Source organism: Carassius carassius, chromosome 16 (genome assembly GCF_963082965.1).
Source record: "Carassius carassius chromosome 16, fCarCar2.1, whole genome shotgun sequence".
Taxonomy (NCBI): Eukaryota; Metazoa; Chordata; class Actinopteri; order Cypriniformes; family Cyprinidae; genus Carassius; species Carassius carassius.
The window spans coordinates 27,656,565-27,677,334 of record NC_081770.1 but is presented as its reverse complement, the minus strand read 5'-3'; the positions used below and the strand labels follow the sequence as shown (position 1 = coordinate 27,677,334).

The 20,770-nt window shown below is 36.0% G+C and overlaps 2 protein-coding genes and 1 long non-coding RNA gene across 9 annotated transcripts in view; 1 reads left to right on the top strand and 2 right to left on the bottom strand.

Moving 5' to 3' along the window:
• Positions 1–20,770, top strand: part of LOC132160066 (CD276 antigen homolog) — a 139,422-nt gene that overhangs the window by 57,157 nt on the left and 61,495 nt on the right. The gene's annotated exons all lie outside the window — the stretch shown is intronic.
• On the bottom strand, positions 434–1,813 carry LOC132159184 (uncharacterized). 3 transcript variants are annotated; one of them, XR_009437824.1, is made up of 5 exons: positions 1,649–1,813; positions 1,383–1,436; positions 1,116–1,236; positions 641–719; positions 434–498 (listed from the first exon to the last, which is right to left on the bottom strand). It is a non-coding gene; the product is annotated as an uncharacterized LOC132159184 (long non-coding RNA). The 3 variants fall into 3 exon arrangements; XR_009437822.1 differs by lacking the exons at positions 434–498; positions 641–719 and adding an exon at positions 741–1,015 and having other exon boundaries at positions 1,649–1,810; XR_009437823.1 differs by lacking the exons at positions 434–498; positions 641–719 and adding an exon at positions 741–1,015 and having other exon boundaries at positions 1,116–1,233; positions 1,649–1,809.
• Positions 13,405–14,888, bottom strand: LOC132159182 (uncharacterized). 2 transcript variants are annotated; one of them, XR_009437821.1, is made up of 4 exons: positions 14,775–14,888; positions 14,314–14,652; positions 13,984–14,100; positions 13,405–13,865 (listed from the first exon to the last, which is right to left on the bottom strand). XR_009437821.1 is itself a non-coding variant. In XM_059568735.1 (4 exons), the coding sequence occupies exons 1-4, from the start codon at positions 14,869–14,871 to the stop codon at positions 13,792–13,794; spliced, it is 645 nt and encodes a 214-aa protein (XP_059424718.1). In that variant the 5' UTR covers positions 14,872–14,882; the 3' UTR covers positions 13,405–13,791. The 2 variants fall into 2 exon arrangements, 1 of the variants encoding a protein (XP_059424718.1); XM_059568735.1 differs by having other exon boundaries at positions 13,984–14,118; positions 14,775–14,882.

The following is a 20,770-nucleotide window of genomic DNA, read 5'->3' as shown; positions in this document are numbered from 1 at the left end:
TAATGTAAACCCTGGTTGGATAAGGATTCAAAATTGGATATGAAGATGAAATCTGACGCATAGCTTCATTGTTAAAACTGATAAAATAATTGCTGTCTGTGATTCTATATGGGCTGTGGCAATAATTTTGAAAAATAATAGCTCGCAGCAACGTATGGAAAAAAATAACTATTAACTAGTTCATTTTTGGAACTGTGAACTTTAGTTCAAAATTTTGTAGTTTGAACTATGAACTGAACTAGTTCATTTTAAAATTTGTGAATTGAACTTTGAACTAGTTCATGTAGAAAGAGAACTTTCCCAACACTGTCCCAAAGACTCTAGATTAGAAACACCCTTGCATTAGCATTAGTATTTTTTCTGTAATTTGATACAAAGTATAGTGTTATAAATACACATCATTTTTTTTTTAATCAAAATATACAAACATTGTGAGGATTTACGATGAAAACACAGCTGAAACACATCAGTCTTGTGAAAATGGTCCATGATCTCCTCCTGAATAGCCAACAGATACAGCAGAAAAATAGTGCGCTTTAGTGTACTTTTAATTGCTTTTCTGTATAATGTTGAACAGAACATAGGCACTCATAGTAAGGTGAACTCATGTCGGCAGGTTCATCAGCAAGAAACTCCTCACCATCAGGAAAGCCTGCAGTGCTGCTCTCACCAAATGGGTCTCCTGTTATTACCACAGCTGTTCTGAGATTATGTGTAGGCTGTTCATTGAAAAAAAGAGTGATTTACATAAAATTAAATAATAAAATATTACATTTATTCATTTAGCACAGGTATTTTTTTTATTATCTTAAAAATGAGGAACACCACAGGAATTATTTTTGTCATATTAGTCTATTGATTAATGGTTATGGACTAATTAAGTGCACAATGTGTGTATAATGTGTGTGTGTACACTACATATGTCTACACACATGGACAAACTCATACTTATCATCATATACAGTCCAGGACAGCAGGATCGTCATGTTACAGGAAGGGCAATGTTATAATTTCTCTGAAAAATAAGGATAAACTATAAATAAATAACTATAAATAATTGAATGTTTTAGAAGGTTTTCTGGTGTGTGTCTGCAACCGTTCACTTATTTACACACCTGCAAAAGATGGGGTACGTCCAGAGAGGTCTGTTTATTGTCAGCCAGCATCAGACATCAGCAGCTGTCTGTCCACTGCCTCACAGGTGTCCACTACAGAGCCACATTTCTTTATTAACTGCTGTATAAAAATAACATATGGGTAGTTTTTTATTGTTTAATTCAGTTCAGTGTAACAGTGTATACAGTCATATATAATTTTGGATTAGGCCAAGCTGAAACACTATTTCAGTTATTTCAATGTCAAATAAATAATTAAATACTTACATAGTGCTGCTCTGTGAACCTTTTGAGATTTTTAGAGAAGTCATACTGGATTTTCTGAGGAGAGAAAATTATCAAAACCAGTTTTATGTACGTTATGTGCAAATAGGATAATAGCCTAACGTTACATGTACGTTAACATGGATGTGTAACTATTTAACAAAGGTAAATGACAACACTAATTTAGAAAAGTTAAAGAAAAGAGTTACAATGAATAAACGTACAGTAAACATCATGCGTAAACCAAACTAATAATTATTGTTTGTGACCTTGTGTTTGTGGTCTCCATTTCGTCCCACAAAGTGCATTAGACTCGTAAGCATCGCGGCTATTAAATTAATGGTTTAAACAAACATTTTAAATAAAAAACATACAGTCTAATGTGTCAGTGTAGGAATTAGTATACAAATAATAAATCTGTGTATTCATTTCGGAGTCTTTAGAAGAAACAGTCGAGCAACAGAACAATCGTCATTGCTAGGAAAGTTTTTGGTTTCATTTATAAAAAAAATAAAATAAAAAAAAAAAAACCTGTCTATGCGTTCTATACTAGACTAACTGAGACTTTTTTGAAATACACGTTAAATACGCGCTGATTTTTCACACGTAAGCAACACGTATTTAACGCGTTAAATATGTGTTGTTTACGCGTGAAATACACGTATTTAACGTGTTGTTGACTCGTTAAAATTCACGTGTATTTGACCCTCTTGGCCTTCCATAGCATTACGCATTCCTGATTTTTGTTATGTGAAATTTAATTACAATTTTACATTTGAAGTTTTTGCAGCATTACTAAAGTCTTCAGTGTCACATGATCTTCAGACATCATTACCTACTTTATTAATAATGTGTTTACTGAACTTGGTCCTTTAAAAAACAGTGTTAATGCAGTAAGCCACATTAAGTGTTTTAGAATGTTCCCCGGTTGTTGTGTGTGTGTGTGTGTGTGTTTATGGTAGACAGTTTTATATTGGAGGAAAATGCTTCTCGTGAAACTTGCGCATTGCGTTCATATTCTGGGCTTTTCTGCTTGTGTGTAAATACTAGGCTATGCTTTATTAATAAGATGTATGCTTTGCTTTTTTAATCAATATCTTAATGCATTAAGCATTTTGAAATAATGGTTTATATGCCGGTCACATCTGCTTTCCAGTAGTCAACATTAATAAAGTGTATATACTGAATTGCTGATCCACACGCAAATGCCTTCAGATCCACACACATGCTAGTAGTAAACTGTCATGTAATTCGCACTCCACAGCAGCAGGTGGCGCTGTTAGCGACTTGCTTGGCGCCGCCACCGACATGGAAACAGAATAGAAGAAGAAACGCTAGCGTGAGGGACGTTTTGGAAATGATGAGCGGCCAACAGTTGAGTTTGCAGTCATTGCTGGTGAAAAATCAGCCTGAAGGGGTTGTTATTCGCTATAACAACCGCCTCGCTATACATGATCCCACTTATTACATTGCTACTTACAAAATAAATAAATAATTTGACACAAAATATTGATTAAAAAATGAGTTTATTGTTTCAAAAACGATTCTATTGCTTCCGCTAAAGAAAATAGTCCATTCCGCGTCCATGTAAAGGGTGTGTTTTATGGCAAGGGTGTGTTTGGACCTCCAAATCAACCCTGGTCTTCTTCTGCTAGTGTCTCATAGAATATAGAGGCTTCATTCCATGTCAAATCAGTCATGTCAATGTCATAGCCTCACCAAACTTTGCAGGATGGAAGACAAACATGTTCTTAGTATAACTGAACCAAAGTTTGTACTGCATGCCTATTGAGTTTCTATAAGGCCCTAGATTTGGGTAAATGGCTAAACCCCTGGTATTGAGGGTATTATAAACTCATTTTCTGCATCCGTATCACACCAGCAGGCGGTCAGCATACATGGGTGCTGCATTTTTTTAAAGCTGCAAATTAGGACATAACCTGCTTGTTTAACCCTTGCTAAAAAGTACTATATGCATGAAGTATGTGCGAAGATTTTATTTGAATTAAAGTATATTCAATCAGTTTTAAGAATAAACTTGACAGTGGGTTTGGCAGTGGTCCTTGAGGGAGGTTCAAGGGGGGGTATATATAAATACACACACACACAACTTTTTAATTCTGACTTTTTCTAGAAATAGACTATTTTTCCACAAATTTCTTTATAAATTTCACCAAAAATGCATCCCATTGACATTAATTTGAACATACATTGACAAAGAAAGTAATGTTATTCAGTCTCAGAATCAATATTGTGTATTTCTGGAGTCTGTTACAAAAATATGAATATTTTTACAGGCCTTGGTTTTGGGACCCAAATATAATATAGAAAAACTCTTCATCTGAGATGTTGCTGCAACCACTTTCCTGGATTCTGACTGAATGAAGCCTCTATATTCTATGAGACACTAGCAGGAGAAGACCAGGGTTGATTTGGAGGTCCAAACACACCCTTGCCATAAAACACACCCTTGACATGGACGCGGAATGGACTATTTTCTTTAGCGGAAGCAATAGAATCGTTTTTATAATCAATAAACTAATTTTTAAAATCAATATTTTGTGCAATGTAATAAGTGGGATCATGTATAGCGAGGCGGTTGTTATAGCGAATAACAACCCCTTCAGGCTGATTTTTCACCAGCAATGACCAAGTACACCCGGCTGCAGCCTGCAGATCAGGGCGGGGCTGCCCTGGGGCGGGGTTGCACGGGCAGCCCCGCCCCACACCTACTCTGATTGGTTCGATCGTCTTTCATAGACTTACATGATAGGAAATGTGTGCGTAGTTGGTGTAGGACGGAGAACGCTGTTTAAAAAGCAAAAAACGCTGTACAGTTTTACAAAGCCTTCATAATGCACAAAAGAAGAAAAATAAAACATTAGCCTGTAACTCGCCATGTCCCTGAAATGATTTTTTTGTTAAATTAAGCTGATCTTTAGGCTAACATACGCATATAGTAAATTAATTGGGTTGATTATCCACAGTAAGACGATCAGGTCTTCAGATAGAAGAATGGAATTATGAATTAAATAATTTTAGAAAATTTTATTATTTCATATCATCAGAGTATGAGAAAGGAAAATGAAAGGGGTGTATCATTACTGTTTTAATTTATATAGCATGACAAGACAATTATTGTTACATATAATTATCCGTCATGCAGTTGATAAATGGCTGCAATAGTGTCGTAATGTGTCGTGCAACCCACGTGCAACCCTGCCCCAGGGCAGCCCCGCCCTGATCTGCAGGCTGCAGCTGGGTGCTTCTCGCAATGACTGCAAACTCACCTGTTGCCCGCTCATCGTGTTCAAAACGTCCCTCACGCTAGCGTTTCTTCTTCTCTTCTGTTTCCATGTCGGTGGCGGCGCCAAGCAAGTCGCTAACAGCGCCACTTGCTGCTGTGGAGTGCGAATTACATGACAGTTTACTACTAGCATGTGTGTGGATCTGAAGACATTTGCGTGTGGATCAGCAAGGCGAAAAATTAGTGCCAAAAGTCAGTGAGTTTTTCGTACTGGTAGAATTTTGTTTTGTACTTGAAGGATTTTTTTTTAATTGAAGGACTTTTTTTTGTACTTGAAAAATACGTTTCTTTGTATATGTAAAACATACTGTATTTGTTTGATAGCTACGTTTTTTATTTGCAGAACAAAATGCATTAGTTTGTGAGTGATGTTTTGTATTTGCAAACCATGCTGAGTTTGTTAATCATTGGGTGTGAGTAAAACACATTTTGTGTGTGTGTGAGGTTTTGGAATGATTCTCACTCATCAAGCCAGCATTTATTTGATCAACTGTAATGCTGAAAAATTCAAATTTAAAACAATGGTTTTCTATTTTAACATACTTCAAAACGTATGTATTGCTTTGATCAAAGTTCGATGTAGGAAACAGTTGGGCAGCTTATTTTATTTATTTATAAAAAAAAATGAGGGGGGGGGGGGCTGCAATACTTTCTTTAGGATTTATTGATGAATCAAAAGTAATTTATTCAACTTTGCCCTCACGTAAATAAATTATATTTTAATTACATTTTTAAAATGTAATTTTCTTTGTGAATATATAATAAAATGCAATTTATTTCTGTGATCAAAGCTGAATTTTTGGCATCAGTCTTCAGTATCAAATGATCTCCAGACATAATTTTATGCTTTAATAATAATGTTTTTACTGAATTTGGTCCTTTAAAAAAACAGTGTTAATGCAGTAAGCCACATTAAGTGTTTTAGAATGTTCCCCGGTTGTTGTTGTTGTTGTGTGTGTGCGTGTGTGCGTGTGTGTGTGTGTGTGTGTGTGTGTGTGTATATGGGAGGAAATCGCTTCTCGTGAAACTTGCGCATTGCGTTCATATTCTGGCACTTCTGCTTGTGTGTAAATAGTAGGCTACGCTTTATTAATAACATGTATGCTTTGCTTTTTAATCCTAATGCATTAAGCCATATTAAGCATTTTGAAATAATGGTTTTCATAGGCAGTAAAGCGCTTAACCTGAGACTTTGCATGTCGCGTTCATATTGCTTACTGTTTTATTGTTGTTGTGATTTTTAATTTAAGGTCCCATGACATGGATTATTTCCTTTTCTTTAAATGCTTTTTAATGTTTCCTTAGGTGTACTTATATTGTTAGTATGATTTTTACATTTAAAATTTAGAAATAAAAAGCCACGGCCACCCCTGTATAAACTCTGGCCACCCCTGCGGCCACCCCTAGGAAGATTTGCAGTGGGTACTATTAATTTAAAGAAGTGAAAAAAAGTGCAGCAGCTGCTGCAGCCACAGTTTTGCGTCTCCGAGCAACATTAAAGTGTTTCGTTCCTGAATGAATCAACCGTTTAAATGATTCGGTTCAATCGCAATGACTCACTTATTAACAGTGACTCGCTGCCACCTATTGGCGGTTTTAATTTCACATTTAATGGAACCTTTTCGTTTTTTAAATAATTTCAAACATCAGTTTTCAATGTTTTATCTTTAAAATATCAAAACATTATTTATTCATTTGTAACTGCAGGTTAAAGTATTCCATGTTCCACGGAGCTGCATTAAACAGTGTGTAAAAACATCTAAATGGCACTTCAGATGCAGCTTCTGTTTTATCTACATTGCAAAGATCAATTTTGTTGATACTTATTGCATTTGCTTGGTAACAGCCCAAATAAAAGTATTTGACCTAAAATATGGTGCACACTTTTAGAAACAATGGTGTCAGGTGTCAGCACAATTAAAAACAAGATATCAGCACAATAACACTCAGCAAAATAGTGTAATTATCGTTATCGATAAAATCCTAGAACTCACAGAGATATAACTTTTTGTCTATTTTGCAAACCCTTAATTTTTTCCCCCTTTATTTTAATGTGCCACCCCCAAAATTTACTGTGGCCTCATTTGGCCACCCCTGTTACCATTTTCTGGGGGCGCCACTGCCTTTACCACAGACAACGTCAGAGGTGTCTTACCTGGAAGAACTGGACTGTCACTCATCGGTCCAAAGTCCTCTTTTCAGATGAGAGCATGTTTTGTATTTCATTTGGAAACCAAGGTCCTAGAGTCTGGAGGAAGGGTGGAGAAGTTCATAGCCCAAGTTGCTTGTTGTGGCATGGAATGTTGGTTCTCATTTTTGTTTATGTGTGGAATATTTTTATCTTTTGTTAGATGTAATGCTGATCAGTGTATGTGTATGCATTTTCCAGGGTCCAAGACGAATTTCCCATAGGTACAATAAATTGTATTGGATGGAATATTGAATTGAATTAATATTAAAGAAAATATTAATAATTTAAAAATGTTGTATTTATTTAAATGCTTTTGTTTGTTCAATCTAATGAAAATTATAGAACATCTAACAAATCAAAAAACCAGCGTGATGACAAATTAAAGGGGAAATGTACTAAAATAATGTCACAAAATCATAAATTTAAATAAATACAAATCTTTATCTTAAAAGTAGGCCTAATGTTTATACAGGTGCTGGTCATCTAATTAGAAGATTATTTCATTAATTCCATTCAAGAAGTGAAACTTGTATATTATATTCATTCATTACACACAGACTGATTTATTTCAAATATTTATTTATTTTAATTTTGATGATTATAACTGACAACTAAGGAAAATCACAAATTCAGTATCTCAGAAAATTAGAATATAACTTAAGACCAATACAAAGAAAGGATTTTTAGAAATCTTGGCCAACTGAAAAGTATGAAAATGAAAAGGTTGTTCAAGACTCATAAGAAGCTACCGTGGGTCTGCATTATCAGGTAAAGTGATGTGACAGCCAAGTATGGTGACCCATACTCAGAATTCATGCTCCACATTTAATCACACACACACACTGTGAACACACACCTGGAGCAGTGGGCAGCCATTTATGCTGCGGCGCCCAGGGAGCAGTTGGGGGTTTAGTGCCTTGCTCAAGGGCACCTCAGTCATGGTATTGCCAGCCCGAGACTCACACCCACAACCCTAGGGTTAGAGGTCAAACTCTCTAACCACTAGGCCACGACTTCCCACAGTGTCTATGATACTTGTACTAGAGTATACTTGTGTATGATCAGATAAAATTAATTTAAGAACAGTTTTAGTTTTAAGAAAAAAGCTCACATATCACAGCAATGAGCATAAAAGCACTCATTACAGACACAACATTACAGTAAGATCTGGCCATTTTGTCTGCATTAGAGCTGTAAATGAAATGCAGTGACAGTTGTTACTGTAACTGCAGCGACAGAGAGTACTGAAGTCAACTGATATCTGTAGAGAATAACAATTTGTTACTAAAAAGTTACTAATGTTACTACTAGTTACTGCTACGTTGAGAATGAGTGTAATATCAGAACTGGAGGATCTGGTGGATTCAACAGCCATGTCACCTCTTTTAAGTCAAGTTCACAGTTTATAGTCACATTAAGTCCTAAATCTGTTAGCTGACTTGTAAAAAGAACTTGCAGCTTGACAGCACATGAGCAGATCTACGAGAAGGAAAAAAAATGCATGCACCTAAAAAAATTAAAGAGCTTTCTGATTTTACAACATCATAAATTATTTGAAAACTCACAGAGCTGCATCATTTTAGCCCCTTTCACTCTGCACGTCGGACCCGGCATATTGCCGGAACGTTGCCGGGTCGCCTTCTGTGTGAAAGCAACCATTTCCCGGGATTGATTCCGGCATTGAACCCGGGTCGGGGACCTATTAACATTGACGGGTTCAACCCGGGACAAGCGCTATCGTTATCGCGCGACTCTTTTACCGGCTGTTTTGAAGGTAGATCAACGTTTGCAATGAAAAAATATGTGCAAACTGTAATGAAGCAGAGATCATTTAGTTCCTCACTTCTTGCGCTGACGCCGAGATCGTTTGCTTGCTTCAGTGAAAGTATAACGTTTTCGACTCGTACATTACACGTCACGCCCTGATGTCACCTGTCAATACGGGATCTTTACGGGTTGTGTGTGAAAGCATGCACGTATCCCGGGTAATCACTGGCACTGTGAAAGTGCAAAATCTAGTGACCTGGGAACAATTGCCGGAACACTTTACCCGTGTATTTGCCGGAATGGCAGTGTGAAAGGGGCTTTTGTTAAAAGAACTGGTGGAGTGCTTTAGCATGATGCAGTCTTGTTTGTTTCACACCTTTCTGAAGATTAAACTTAACCACAGACCATTTAAGCTTATTTTAGCCAAATGAAGAGGAAGTCAAGTTGCTTACTTTATTCTGCCTGCTAATAAATTTGGCTACCAGCCAATAGAAAATCTCCTGCCTGGTATAAGTATCTCATATTTCTTATGTTTTAGAAAGCGGAGTGCCAGAGAAACTAAATAACAGCAACAATATAACTCAGTCTGTCCTATTGTGGCTTGACCTTAACACCTAAAACACCTAAGGCTATACATAATAATAGTCTTAAGCAGCATACAACACTGTACACTGCACTCTTTGAGATGGTTGTGTGTGAAAACCCCTGAAGGTTCTCACTATTTATACCATGTGGTTTTCTAGCATGCAGTTACAAATTCTGCATTGGTTTCCTCGGTTTGTTTTCTTGTCATCACGTGTTTTTTATTTCAGTTCCTCTGTGTAAAATTAGACCTGTGTTTCAGTCTTTGGGAGTCCAATCTTTTTGTACCACTATAGCAAAACTGTTACTTTATGGATTTTTAGACTGAAGGTGTATAAAAACCAAATGAAAACCAAAACTGTAAAACTGTTGCTCACATGAAAATGTCCTCACCAGGCACTGGAACCTTTGGCAGTATGTAGACAAATTAAACAAATTAAAGGGCATTCAAACTAGAAAAACTAATCATATCCTATCACTTACATGACAACTATATGCTATTGTCTAAGCTGGAAGTTAGTTTCAGCAGTTTTCCGGCCTACAGTATTAACTTCAGTAAGTCAGAGGGAACACAACTAGAGAACTATTCTGTGCTATTCTTTAAAGCAACACTATGTGACTTTTTCTGTGTTCATCATAAATTCTTCTTTTTCTCTGAACATCATAAATTCATCTACCAAACCGCCTTTTTGTCTTATCCCAGATCACTATGGTACATTTAGAATTTTTTTTTATTTTTGGACTATTGTTCGGGTCATCAATGCTGTGGAGTAACACATACATGCGTGAATTACCATAGATATCAACTTGAATCTTCTTGCGCAGTATGCGTGCAGTTCTGTTTATTAATCAGTAGAGCACCAAAATTTACATAGGCTGCATCTGAACCTGAAAAATGCTGCCTTCTAAGGACGCATTCCAAGGTAGGAAGTCATCAAGGCATGTCCGAATTCAATGTTGGCTTCAGATGCCTTCATCTGGCCAATTGTTGAAGGCAGCAGAGATGTATCCTTCGCTGCCTTTGATATCCCACAATCCTGTGCGTTCCATTCCGTGACAGTTAAGCCAAAAAATAAAAATGGTTTCTGAAAGTTGTGGTCAGTGGTCAGTTTGTGTGTAAATGTTTTTAATCAAAGTTTTCCACTTTTGATGTCATTCCTAGCGAGAAATTAATATTGCAGTAATGAAATATCCACTTAGTTATCACCAAAGCTCTCTATATTTTGCCGTAGATTAAACCGTTACACTGCCTCAGAAGCCTGTCCGAAATCAGTTTCGTGAGGTGCCTTTGTGCAAAAACAGTGCCTGCAAAGTCATTGCCTGATACGTCAGCGAGGCAGCAAGTCACCTGCCTAAGTTTTCAGACGCAGCCATAGTGTTGCTTTAAGTGGAACTTCTAAGCCAGGAGTGCCAACTCAATTCCTGGAGGGACGAAGCCCTGCAGAGTTTTGTTCAAACCCTGCTCCAACACACATACCATGTACTTTTCAAAAGAACCTGAAAGACTTGATTATTTGAATCAGGTGTGTTTTATCAGGTGTGTCAAGCAAAATGTCACCGGGCCCACTCATCGTTTTAATCATACACTAGATTTAATTATATCGCATGGAATCGATCTTACTGATATAGATATCGTACCTCAAAGTGATGATGTTACCAATCATTTCCTTGTATCGTGCATGCTGCGTATAACTGATATTAACTATATGTCTCAGCGTTACCGTCTAGGCAGAACTATTGTTCCAGCCACCAAAGAAAGATTCGCAAATAACCTGCCTGATCTATCTCAACTGCTATTTGTTCCCAAAAATACACATGAATTAGACGAAATTACTGACAACATGGGCACTATTTTCTCTAATACATTAGAAGCTGTTGCCCCCATCAAAAACTGAAAAAGGTTAGAGAAAAACGTACTGTGCCATGGTATAACAGTAATACTCACTCTCTCAAGAAAGAAACTCGTAGTCTTGAACGCAAATGGAGAAAAACTAACTTGGAAGTTTTTAGAATTGCATGGAAAAACAGTATGTCCAGCTATAGACAGGCTCTAAAAACTGCTAGGGCAGAGCATATACACAAACTCATTGAAAATAACCAAAACAATCCAAGGTTTTCATTTAGCACAGTGGCTAAATTGACAAAAAACCAGACGCCATCTGATTCAAATATTCCATCAACATTTAATAATAATGACTTTATGAGTTTCTTTACTGATAAAATAGATAACATTTGAAATACAATAGCGAATTTAGATTCTAAAGCGTCTAACACTTCAGTATCATTCATCGCACCCAAGAATAAATTGCAGTGCTTTACAAATATAGGACAGGAAGAGCTAAATAAACTTATCACTGTATCTAAACTCACTGTTATGCTGATGATACTCAGCTATATATCTCAACGAGACCAGATGAAACCTCTAAATTATCTAAGGTAACAGAGTGTGTTAAAAATTTAAAAGATTGGATTACCAATAATTTTCTCTTATTAAATTTGGATAAGACAGAGATATTACTTATTGGACCAAAAAACACTACACAGAATTTTGTAGATTACAATCTGCAACTAGATGGATGCACTGCTACTTCCTCTTTAGTCAAAAATCTGGGTGTTATATTAGACAGCAACTTGTCTTTTGAAAATCATATTTCCCATGTTACAAAAACTGCATTCTTCCATCTTAGAAACATTGGCAAGCTACGAAACATGTTGTCTGTTTCTGATGCAGAAAAGCTAGTTCATGCATTCATGACCTCTAGACTGGATTATTGTAATGCACTTCTAGGTGGTTGTCCTGCTTCTTCAATAAACAAGCTACAGGTAGTCCAAAATCCAGCAGCTAGAGTCCTTACCAGGTCAAGAAAATATGATCATATTACCCCAATTTTACAGTCTCTGCACTGGCTACCTATTAAGTTCTGTATCAGTTACAAATTATCATTACTTACCTATAAGGCCCTGAATGGTTTATCTCCTGCGTACCTAACTAGCCTTCTACCACGTTACAATCCATCACGCTCCCTAAGTTCACAAAACGCTGGACTTTTGGAAGTTCCTAGGATAGCAAAGTCCACTAAAGGAGGTAGAGCTTTTTAACATTTGGCTCCCAAACTCGGGAATAGCCTTCCTGATAATGTTCGGGGTTCAGACACACTCCCTCTGTTTAAATCTAGATTAAAAACACATCTCTTTCGCCAAGCATTCGAATAATGTATCTCTTAAATTGTGACAGCAGTTGTATCTGATCAAATGCGCATTTTTATTCTTTAGCTTGGGTTAAACTAATTAATTTTACTTTGTTGGATCAGCAGCTATGCTAATGATGTCTCTATTTGTTTCTATGTGTTTTTTTCTAGGATTTACACAAGCTCCAGTCAGATGATGCTAAAGCCTGAATCAACAAACAGAACTAACAAATATTGCTACAAGTGTGACTGCATCATATAATAATTCCTGTTAATAATGTTCATCGTCTGGCTGACTGCGACTTGTATAAATTCTTTCTGAAAATCCTGTCATACAAACTGACTACTAAATATTGTAGAAATGTAATTTTCTGTAAAGTTGCTTTGTAATGATTTGTATTGTAAAAAAGTGCTATACAAATAAACTTGAATCGAATTGAATTGAATTATTAGGGTTGAACCTAAACTCTGCAGGGCTCTGGTCCTCCAGGAATCAAGTTTGACACCCCTGTTCTTAATGCTCTTTAATTATCCAAATCCACTTTTGCTATTTAAATGACGGGGAACATGGTTGGTGCACCCGGCGTATGGTCTTGTCCCTAATGGGTGTGTTTTGGGCATAATGTGCAATAAACCAATGAATGTGCAATGGGGTGGTGTTAGCGCAGTGGATAAGACACATGCCTTTGGTGTGAGAGACCTAGGTTCGAATCCACTGTGAGACACCAATGTGTCACTGAGCAAGACACTTAACTTTCCTAGTTGCTCCAGAGGAGTGTGAAACTATCCATGTCATCTCTGAATTACTATGTTGTTCTAAAACCACAAGAAATGATAAGAGTTGTGCTTGAAATTTCAACTGCAAATTTAGTCCGAAGGAACTTTATTACCATGTATGTTTACACACAAAAATAAATTTGAAACAGGCATAGTGATAGTGCAGACGTACATAGTTTAGTTATTTCAACAATTAATTGAACAGTCCTTTTTCCCCCAATACAAAACATGGGACAACAAGGATACTAAAAGTTAAAGGGAAAAGATTGGGTCAAGTTATTTACAATGGTAACACTTTATAATATGTAACACCTATTAGTTGCTTATTAGCATGCATATTACTATAATATTAGCCATTTGTTATTGCTAATTAAGAACATATTAATGCCTTATTCTACTTGACCTTATTCTACATCCCTAATTTTATCCAATACCTAAACCTAACAACTACCTTACTAACTATTAATAAGCAGCAAATTAAGAATGTTTTTAGAGAAATGTTGTAGTTAATAGTTAACAAGTCTTACCTATTCTAAAGTGTTACCTTTACAATTTTAAGAGAGTTGGGACTCTGGCCACCCCAAGATCTGTAACTTGATACTACTGTTGGTCCATATGTCGTTGTGGATTTTGGTAACTTCTATCAGATGAAACTTTTAACAGTCTCAGGAATGCTTAAAAAAAATAATCAATAAAAGAAGAACTTAATCAACCTTCAGAAAAAGAGCATCATATATTTTTACAGAAGGAGTTATGCTACTGTACATTTAATAAGTTCAGGAAGCAACTCACCTATCATCAAAGTGACCAGAAAAACACTGATCATGCAAAATATTAGAGCAAGAAGATTCATCCATGTTGTCTGCTCATTTAGCAACACTTCAGTGCAATTCTGACACTGTGGTAACTCTGCAGGTGTAGTTGAATCTGTAAAAAAAAAAATGTTTAAATACATATCTCTTTGTCTCTGTGTGTGTGTGTGTGTATATAAATATATATATATATATATATATATATATATATATATATATATATATATATATATATATATATATATATATATATTGTATAAAGGCAATGTATACATTAGTATAAACACATAACTAAAGTAGTATCACTCACCAATGTGTATGCTGATGTGTAGTCTGGTGCCGTTGCTGAATTTTACCTCTGTTTCTGTGTTCATGCAATAATAAACTCCTAACTCATTTAAAGTGATGTTATTTATGGAAAGACGATGTTTAGGTTGCACTGAATATTTGAACCTGAAGTTATTTTTGTAGTAAAATGTTGATGGTGGGTTTAAGAGTGAGTCCAATAGCACAACCGGAGGATTTGGTAAATTCAGCAAAACCCATGTGGCCACCTTTGCATCAATATCACAGTTTATGGTCACATTTTGACCAAAATCTGTTAGTTGATCTATTAAAGTCTCTGCAGCTTGACACCATATAAGCAGATCTACAAGAAAAATAATTATTTTGTAGAGTATTTTGCTTAGAATTTTCATTCAAACCAGAACAAAAAATATATATTTATTCATTTTAACACATGTATACAAATATTTTCATGAGTAAACTCACAGAGGTGAAGCTTTAAGATCTTCAACATGATGGTTGGTTCACGCTGCTTTTTAGATGAAACCAGACCTTGGGTCTCTTTTAGGAGGACTCTGCACATCAAGCAGAGGAAGTCAAGACCAAGCGCCAACCTCCTGCTCTCTCTTGTGAGGCCAATAAGGAAGTGACTAAAACTGCAATTCATCGACTGGCCGCTTGAGGCTGGCTGCATTAGGGAGTCAGTTCCATAGACTCCCCATGTTAAAATGCCCCACTTTACAGCAGAAAAAAACATGTTTACAGCCTGTTGCAAAAAAAATGTTGGTCTAAATAGCTAATTTTGCCTTTCATGACAACTGTGAAGGGGGTGAATTTTTTTTATAACTCATCCGTTTAAATTATATTAAGACTTAAAGTTTTGCATAATTAAGGGCGTGGCCACTAGTGACAGGTGGTTTGCCGATGCTGACACTGCCGTAGCGCTAGGTGGGCGTGGCTTCAGCAACTAGCTCCTGCCTTTTTGCCCTTTTTTGATTGTCCAGGAGAGTCGCGCGATGACGCGCTGCCAACATGGCGACGCCCCTTTCAGCACACTTTAAGCTTCAAAATCAGACTTCAGGAGTCTACGGGTGACGTCACGGACACTACGTCCATGTTTATACACAGTCTATGGTCAAGACTAAAGGCCTTTGCACACCGAGTCCGAAATTCACATGCGAAATTTTCGCATTTCAAAAAATTAATTTGACCTCACGTTATGTCAATCACGCTTTGCACACTGCCTCCGAAACTTTCTTCCATCAAAAAAAAATTGGAACAGGTTCGATTTTCTGCGTTTTTCGCATCCGTCAAAACCATGGACTGCAATAAAAACACATTTTGAGAGACATTTTGACAACTCAGAGCCACTGTAAAACTGCTGGCAATGGTGGTGAATGAATCGCCAGTGATCAGATTCCTACAATTAAATATACAAATATTTTTGTATAAAAAATACAACAAATATTATTATATCACAGCTATAATTATACCACACCAAGTCCCTGTAAACCATGTGTGTGCGCGGTACCTTAGACATACTTCCAGTCTCTGTTCAGGATCAATTGATTCACGGAAATTGGTGTTTTTTATTTTTATTTTTTTTATGTGGCTCCAGTAATGCTAGCAAAACATCAAATTGAGCCACTGACATACTAAAGTAAACTCTGAATCGGTCTGGATAATCCCGCTCTTCTTGATAAGGAGGTGGAACTCTCCTTCCTCTCCACACGAACGCAGGAGTGGATGGACCCAATATTTCCTCTTTCTTTTTCTCTTTTTAAGATGAGAGAGGACAAAAAAATCATGCTCACTATTTGAAGACGAAATTGTTTTATTGTTTTGCGTTTTTTTTTGTAACGCATTGATTAATATGCATCGGACTCAGAATAGAATCGAATACGAAAAATCACATGTGGAAATCTCTGAAACTTTCGTCCGTCAAAAAAATAAGAAATAAAATAAATACATTTCGGAACAGGTTAGACTTTCTGCGTTTCTCACATCCGTAAAAACACACTTTGAGAGACGGTTTGTAAACTCACAGCCACCATAAGTAAACAGCAAAAATCGACAATGGCATCTGAGCTTATAATTTTAGTCTCGCAGCACAAAGCACTGTATGAAAAGAAAAATGCAGATTTTAAAGATATAGAATTCAAAGAGATATTGCAGAGAAGCTTGGAAAGGATTTCAAAATACAGGGTGTACAAAACGGTCTGCTCAAGTTAACTAAAAAGTAGCTTGTTTCTAATGACATTGATTCATTAAATGTGTCTATTTGAGGAAAAAGAAAATGAAACATGTTTGGGAAGTGCTTTTAGTAAGTAGTAAAAGTGGGATTTTGGGTGTAAAATTCGTTATAATAGCTTGTTTTTGCAGCTGACTTGGGTAAAATTGTTTTTATATTCAGACATTCGGACTTCCGCGTTCAATAAATTTGTTAATATGCACTTAAAAAGCCACTTTCGGTCAATTATCATTACCGACCATGATGAGCAAATCAGAACACATTTTTATGTCGAACTCGATGTTTTAAAGAAGCTGATAAACACGCTTAGTATTGTGACGCCATCACTTATCTGAGGGAGCTATCTACAAATTATGTGTTTCTATTAAAAATAAAAAAAAATGCAACTGTTTTTATTTATTTGCCTCCAGATGAACAAGAACCGTGTTCAATTGTTGGTTTTAACACTGACATTATATAACTTCACTATATAACTTCTTCGAAGCAAGTTGGAACATCTTGTCTGGACCCTACAGAAAGTACTACAGCCCATGTCTTGCTGTTTTATTCAAGATTCAAGATTTGTATTTGTCACATACACAATTATATAGAGTGTATATGACCAGCAGTGAAAACCTCTGTTTTTCAGATTTTAAGTATGATAAAGACTTAACAGTGTTCTCCAGGTGTTGAATGAAAAGAATGGCTAAACTATCTTTTTTTGTTTTTATGTTTTATGATATCTTTGTTTAACATTAAACTCACAACTGTGCATTGATTGATGTTTACATTCCTGCAGAAATTTCACTTTGCATGGCACCGAATCTATCAGATTATTGACAAGTAATCAGAAATCATGACAGCAAACACCATGTTGATTTTGGATGAACATTTCTAAAACTATGGCAAAACTTTATTCAAGATGATTTACAAAGAATTTGCGCTTCACATATATTTATTTAATAATATATATTAATTAAGATAATTATTTAGCAACTTGTTTTGTAACCGTGTGAGCCTTCTTTGGAAAGGTATTGAACTGGAAGTAAAGTTATGGTGTGTCTATGAAGAAATACAAGGATGCTGCAAATGTATGTTTATGGCCAATACTTGTATATCAAGACTTCTGATATGTTCTACAAGGTCACATATCTATTTAGCAGCTTGTTTTTCAACAATGTGAGCCTCCTTTTAAAAGTTATTGAACTGGGATTTGTGTCAATAGACAAATCAATGGTATGGTTCTTTTTCAACATCTACACTACATACTTGTACATTACAAGACAGATGTATGTTATCTAGAGTCAGATAAATATATTGCTACTTGTACTTGTATGAAGTACATGTTCCCTTCTTTCAAAAGCTGTTGAAGTGGGTGATATGTCATTGAGGAATCCCATAAAAACAGTGATGGTCAAATTAAATATATATGTGAAGCACAAATTCTTTATAAACCATCTCGAAGAAAGTTACAAAATCAACATACTGTTTGCTGGCATGATTTCTGAGTACTTGTCTATAATCTGATGGATTCAGTACCAGGCAAAGTGATATTTCTGCAGGACTGCAGACATCAATCAATGCACATAAATTGTGAGAGTTTAATGTTTAACAAAGATGTCAAAAAACAGAAAAACAGAAAAGATTGTGGTTGCACTTTATTTTACAGTACGTGTACTAACATGTACTTCTACTGTACTTACAGTGTATTTATCTAAGAAAATTCTGGTAATACAAGGTAACTACATGGGGTAGGGTTAGGTTTAGGGGTAGGTTCAGGGTTAGTACCTAGTTAATACATAGTTATTGTAATTACTATAATAAGTACATAGTATGAACATGAGGAACAGGACTGTAAAATAAAGTGCTACCAAAATTGTTTAGCCATTATTTTTATTCAACACCTGGAGAACACTGTTAAGTCTTTATCATACTTAAAATCAGAAAAAAACAAAGGTGAAAAAAAAAATGCAAAGCATGGGCTGTAGTATGCTCTGTAGGGTCCAGACAAGGTGTTCCAACTTGCTTCAGAGAAGTTGACCCATGCTTTTAAAACTTATTGAAATAAATCATGTCATTGTTAAAACCAACACATCAGCAGTTCATGTTCATTTTGAGGCAAATAAATAAATATATGCCATTAACTATGTTCAGGAGATTACACTTGATTTTCCACTTTCCACTTTGATTAATTTTAAATTCCGAAACATCTTTTCACACCATCATTATAATGCGATTTTTATTGTTGCTAAAGGAAAATCTATAGCATTAGAAGACATCATGTAAGTGATATTTGCTGGCACATCTGTAGTTGCCTAAAGAATACTTGTCTGTTCGCACACAATGAAAAACAACTTGAACTTTTTAGACGGTCCCTAACGAATTTCCCCACACTACATTGGACATCCAGTGGACATTTGCAAGTAAATATGCCATCAGAACAATATTTGTCCATTTTAATCGATTGTGAAAACAATGAATTTGGTTGACAATGATGTCGCTGATTAGAATATGCAAAAAATAACTTTATTGCACATATAATTTGAAAGTTATTGAAAGCGGAAATGTGCGAATATAAAACCAGCTTTACTCAATTTTGCAGCTGGGACTTTGGAGACTCAAAAAAGACACTAAAAATCCACTTTGCCTTCCTTTGGTTTCATAGATATAACTTTTGTGTTTTCTGACATCTAGTGTAATTAATTGGACTTATTGTAGCTGTGTCCTTATACACTTTCAAAGAGAGGATTCAAAAAAAAAAAATACAAGCACCTACTTTTTGTGGTTATTTTTATATTTTGAACACATATAATAATTTCTTATTACATTTGACACTTTATTATTATTATTTTTTTAAGGTTTCCTTTATAATGACACCAATATTTTGCATTTACTTCACTGTATGTGGGTAAGGGGAGCCATCAGAATTGGGTATGCCCAATTTCAGGCAGGATTCCAAAATAACCCAAAGAGCTGCAGGCAACCCTGGTAACCTAAATGACTGCTTGCATGTAATAATTTCCCTTGTTTTGTATGATGTTAGTTAAAGCAGTGAAGAAAATGTTCCGCAACCTGAGGGACACGTACGCCCGCCAAAAAAAGAGGAACAGGGCAGGACTCTCCCCAGTGAAACTATCATATTTAAAAATAAAAATGCAGGATTTAGTTCATGATATTGCCTTTGGAGGGGTTTATTATCAGCAGTTTTCCCAGGATCCAACCTACCGTTCTCTGGGATTTACATTACAATGTTTGAATAATCATTTAACAGCAATTTTTTTCTTTACAGTTTAAGGTAATGTTACTAATGCATTAGTCCTGTTTAACTAGGGGTTAATTTAAAATATATATATATTTTTGATATGCAGAAAAACTTTAATTTGTTACATTTATTTAGGTTCTGCTCTTCTGGGCATCCTGTTCTTTTGTCAGAATCAGAATCAGAATAAGCTTTATTGCCAGGTATGTTTAAACATACAAGGAATTTGTTTTCATGATAGAAGCTCCACAGTACAACAGAATGACAGCGACAGGACAAAAAAAAAAAAACACATAATAAAATAATAAAATACAAAAAATACAAATAAGTAGGTATGGGATGACAATATACAACTTGACAATTGTATGGCAGGTATCTTACAAAACGCAGTTATGTATGTACAGGTATATTATGTGCAAAATTTAAGTGTACACTAAGTGTGTTAGATAAATAAGTGTATGTGTTTATACATATATATAGTGTAATGTAGTGTGTTCCACAGTCGTTATCAATTCTTCATTAGGTGGATTGCTTGAGGGAAGAAACTTTTCCTGTGTCTGGTCGTTCTGGTGCTCAGGGTTCTGTAGTGTCCACCAGATGGCAACAGTTCAAAGAGGGAGTGTGCTGGATGTGAGGGGTCCAGAGTGATTTTGCCAACCCTTTTGCTCACTCTGTACAAGTACAGTTCTTGAATAGATGGGAGGGTTGTAGGCTACCGATGATTCGCTCAGCAGTTCAAATTACCTTCTGTAGGCTTCTGAGGTCTGATTTAGAAGCTGAGCTGAACCAGACAGTTACTGAAGTGCAGAGGATGGATTTGATGATGGTGGAGTAGAACTGTTTCAGCAGATCCTGTGGCAGGTTAAACTTCCTCAGCTGGCGAAGGAAATACAACCTCTGCTGGGCCTTTTTCAAAATGGAGTCAATGGGAATGACCCACTTCAGGTCCTGAGAGATGGTGGTTCCCAGGAACCTGAATGACTCCACTGCAGT

Bases quoted from the DNA above. Each gene is read 5' to 3' on its own strand.
- LOC132159182 (XM_059568735.1), bottom strand. From the start codon at position 14,871: ATGTGCAGAGTCCTCCTAAAAGAGACCCAAGGTCTGGTTTCATCTAAA. The intron at 14,119-14,313 runs GTGAGTGATACT...TTTTTTTTACAG, and splicing joins ACACATCAGCATACACATTG to ATTCAACTACACCTGCAGAG. The intron at 13,866-13,983 runs GTGAGTTGCTTC...ATTTTTTTTAAG, and splicing joins TCTGGTCACTTTGATGATAG to CATTCCTGAGACTGTTAAAA.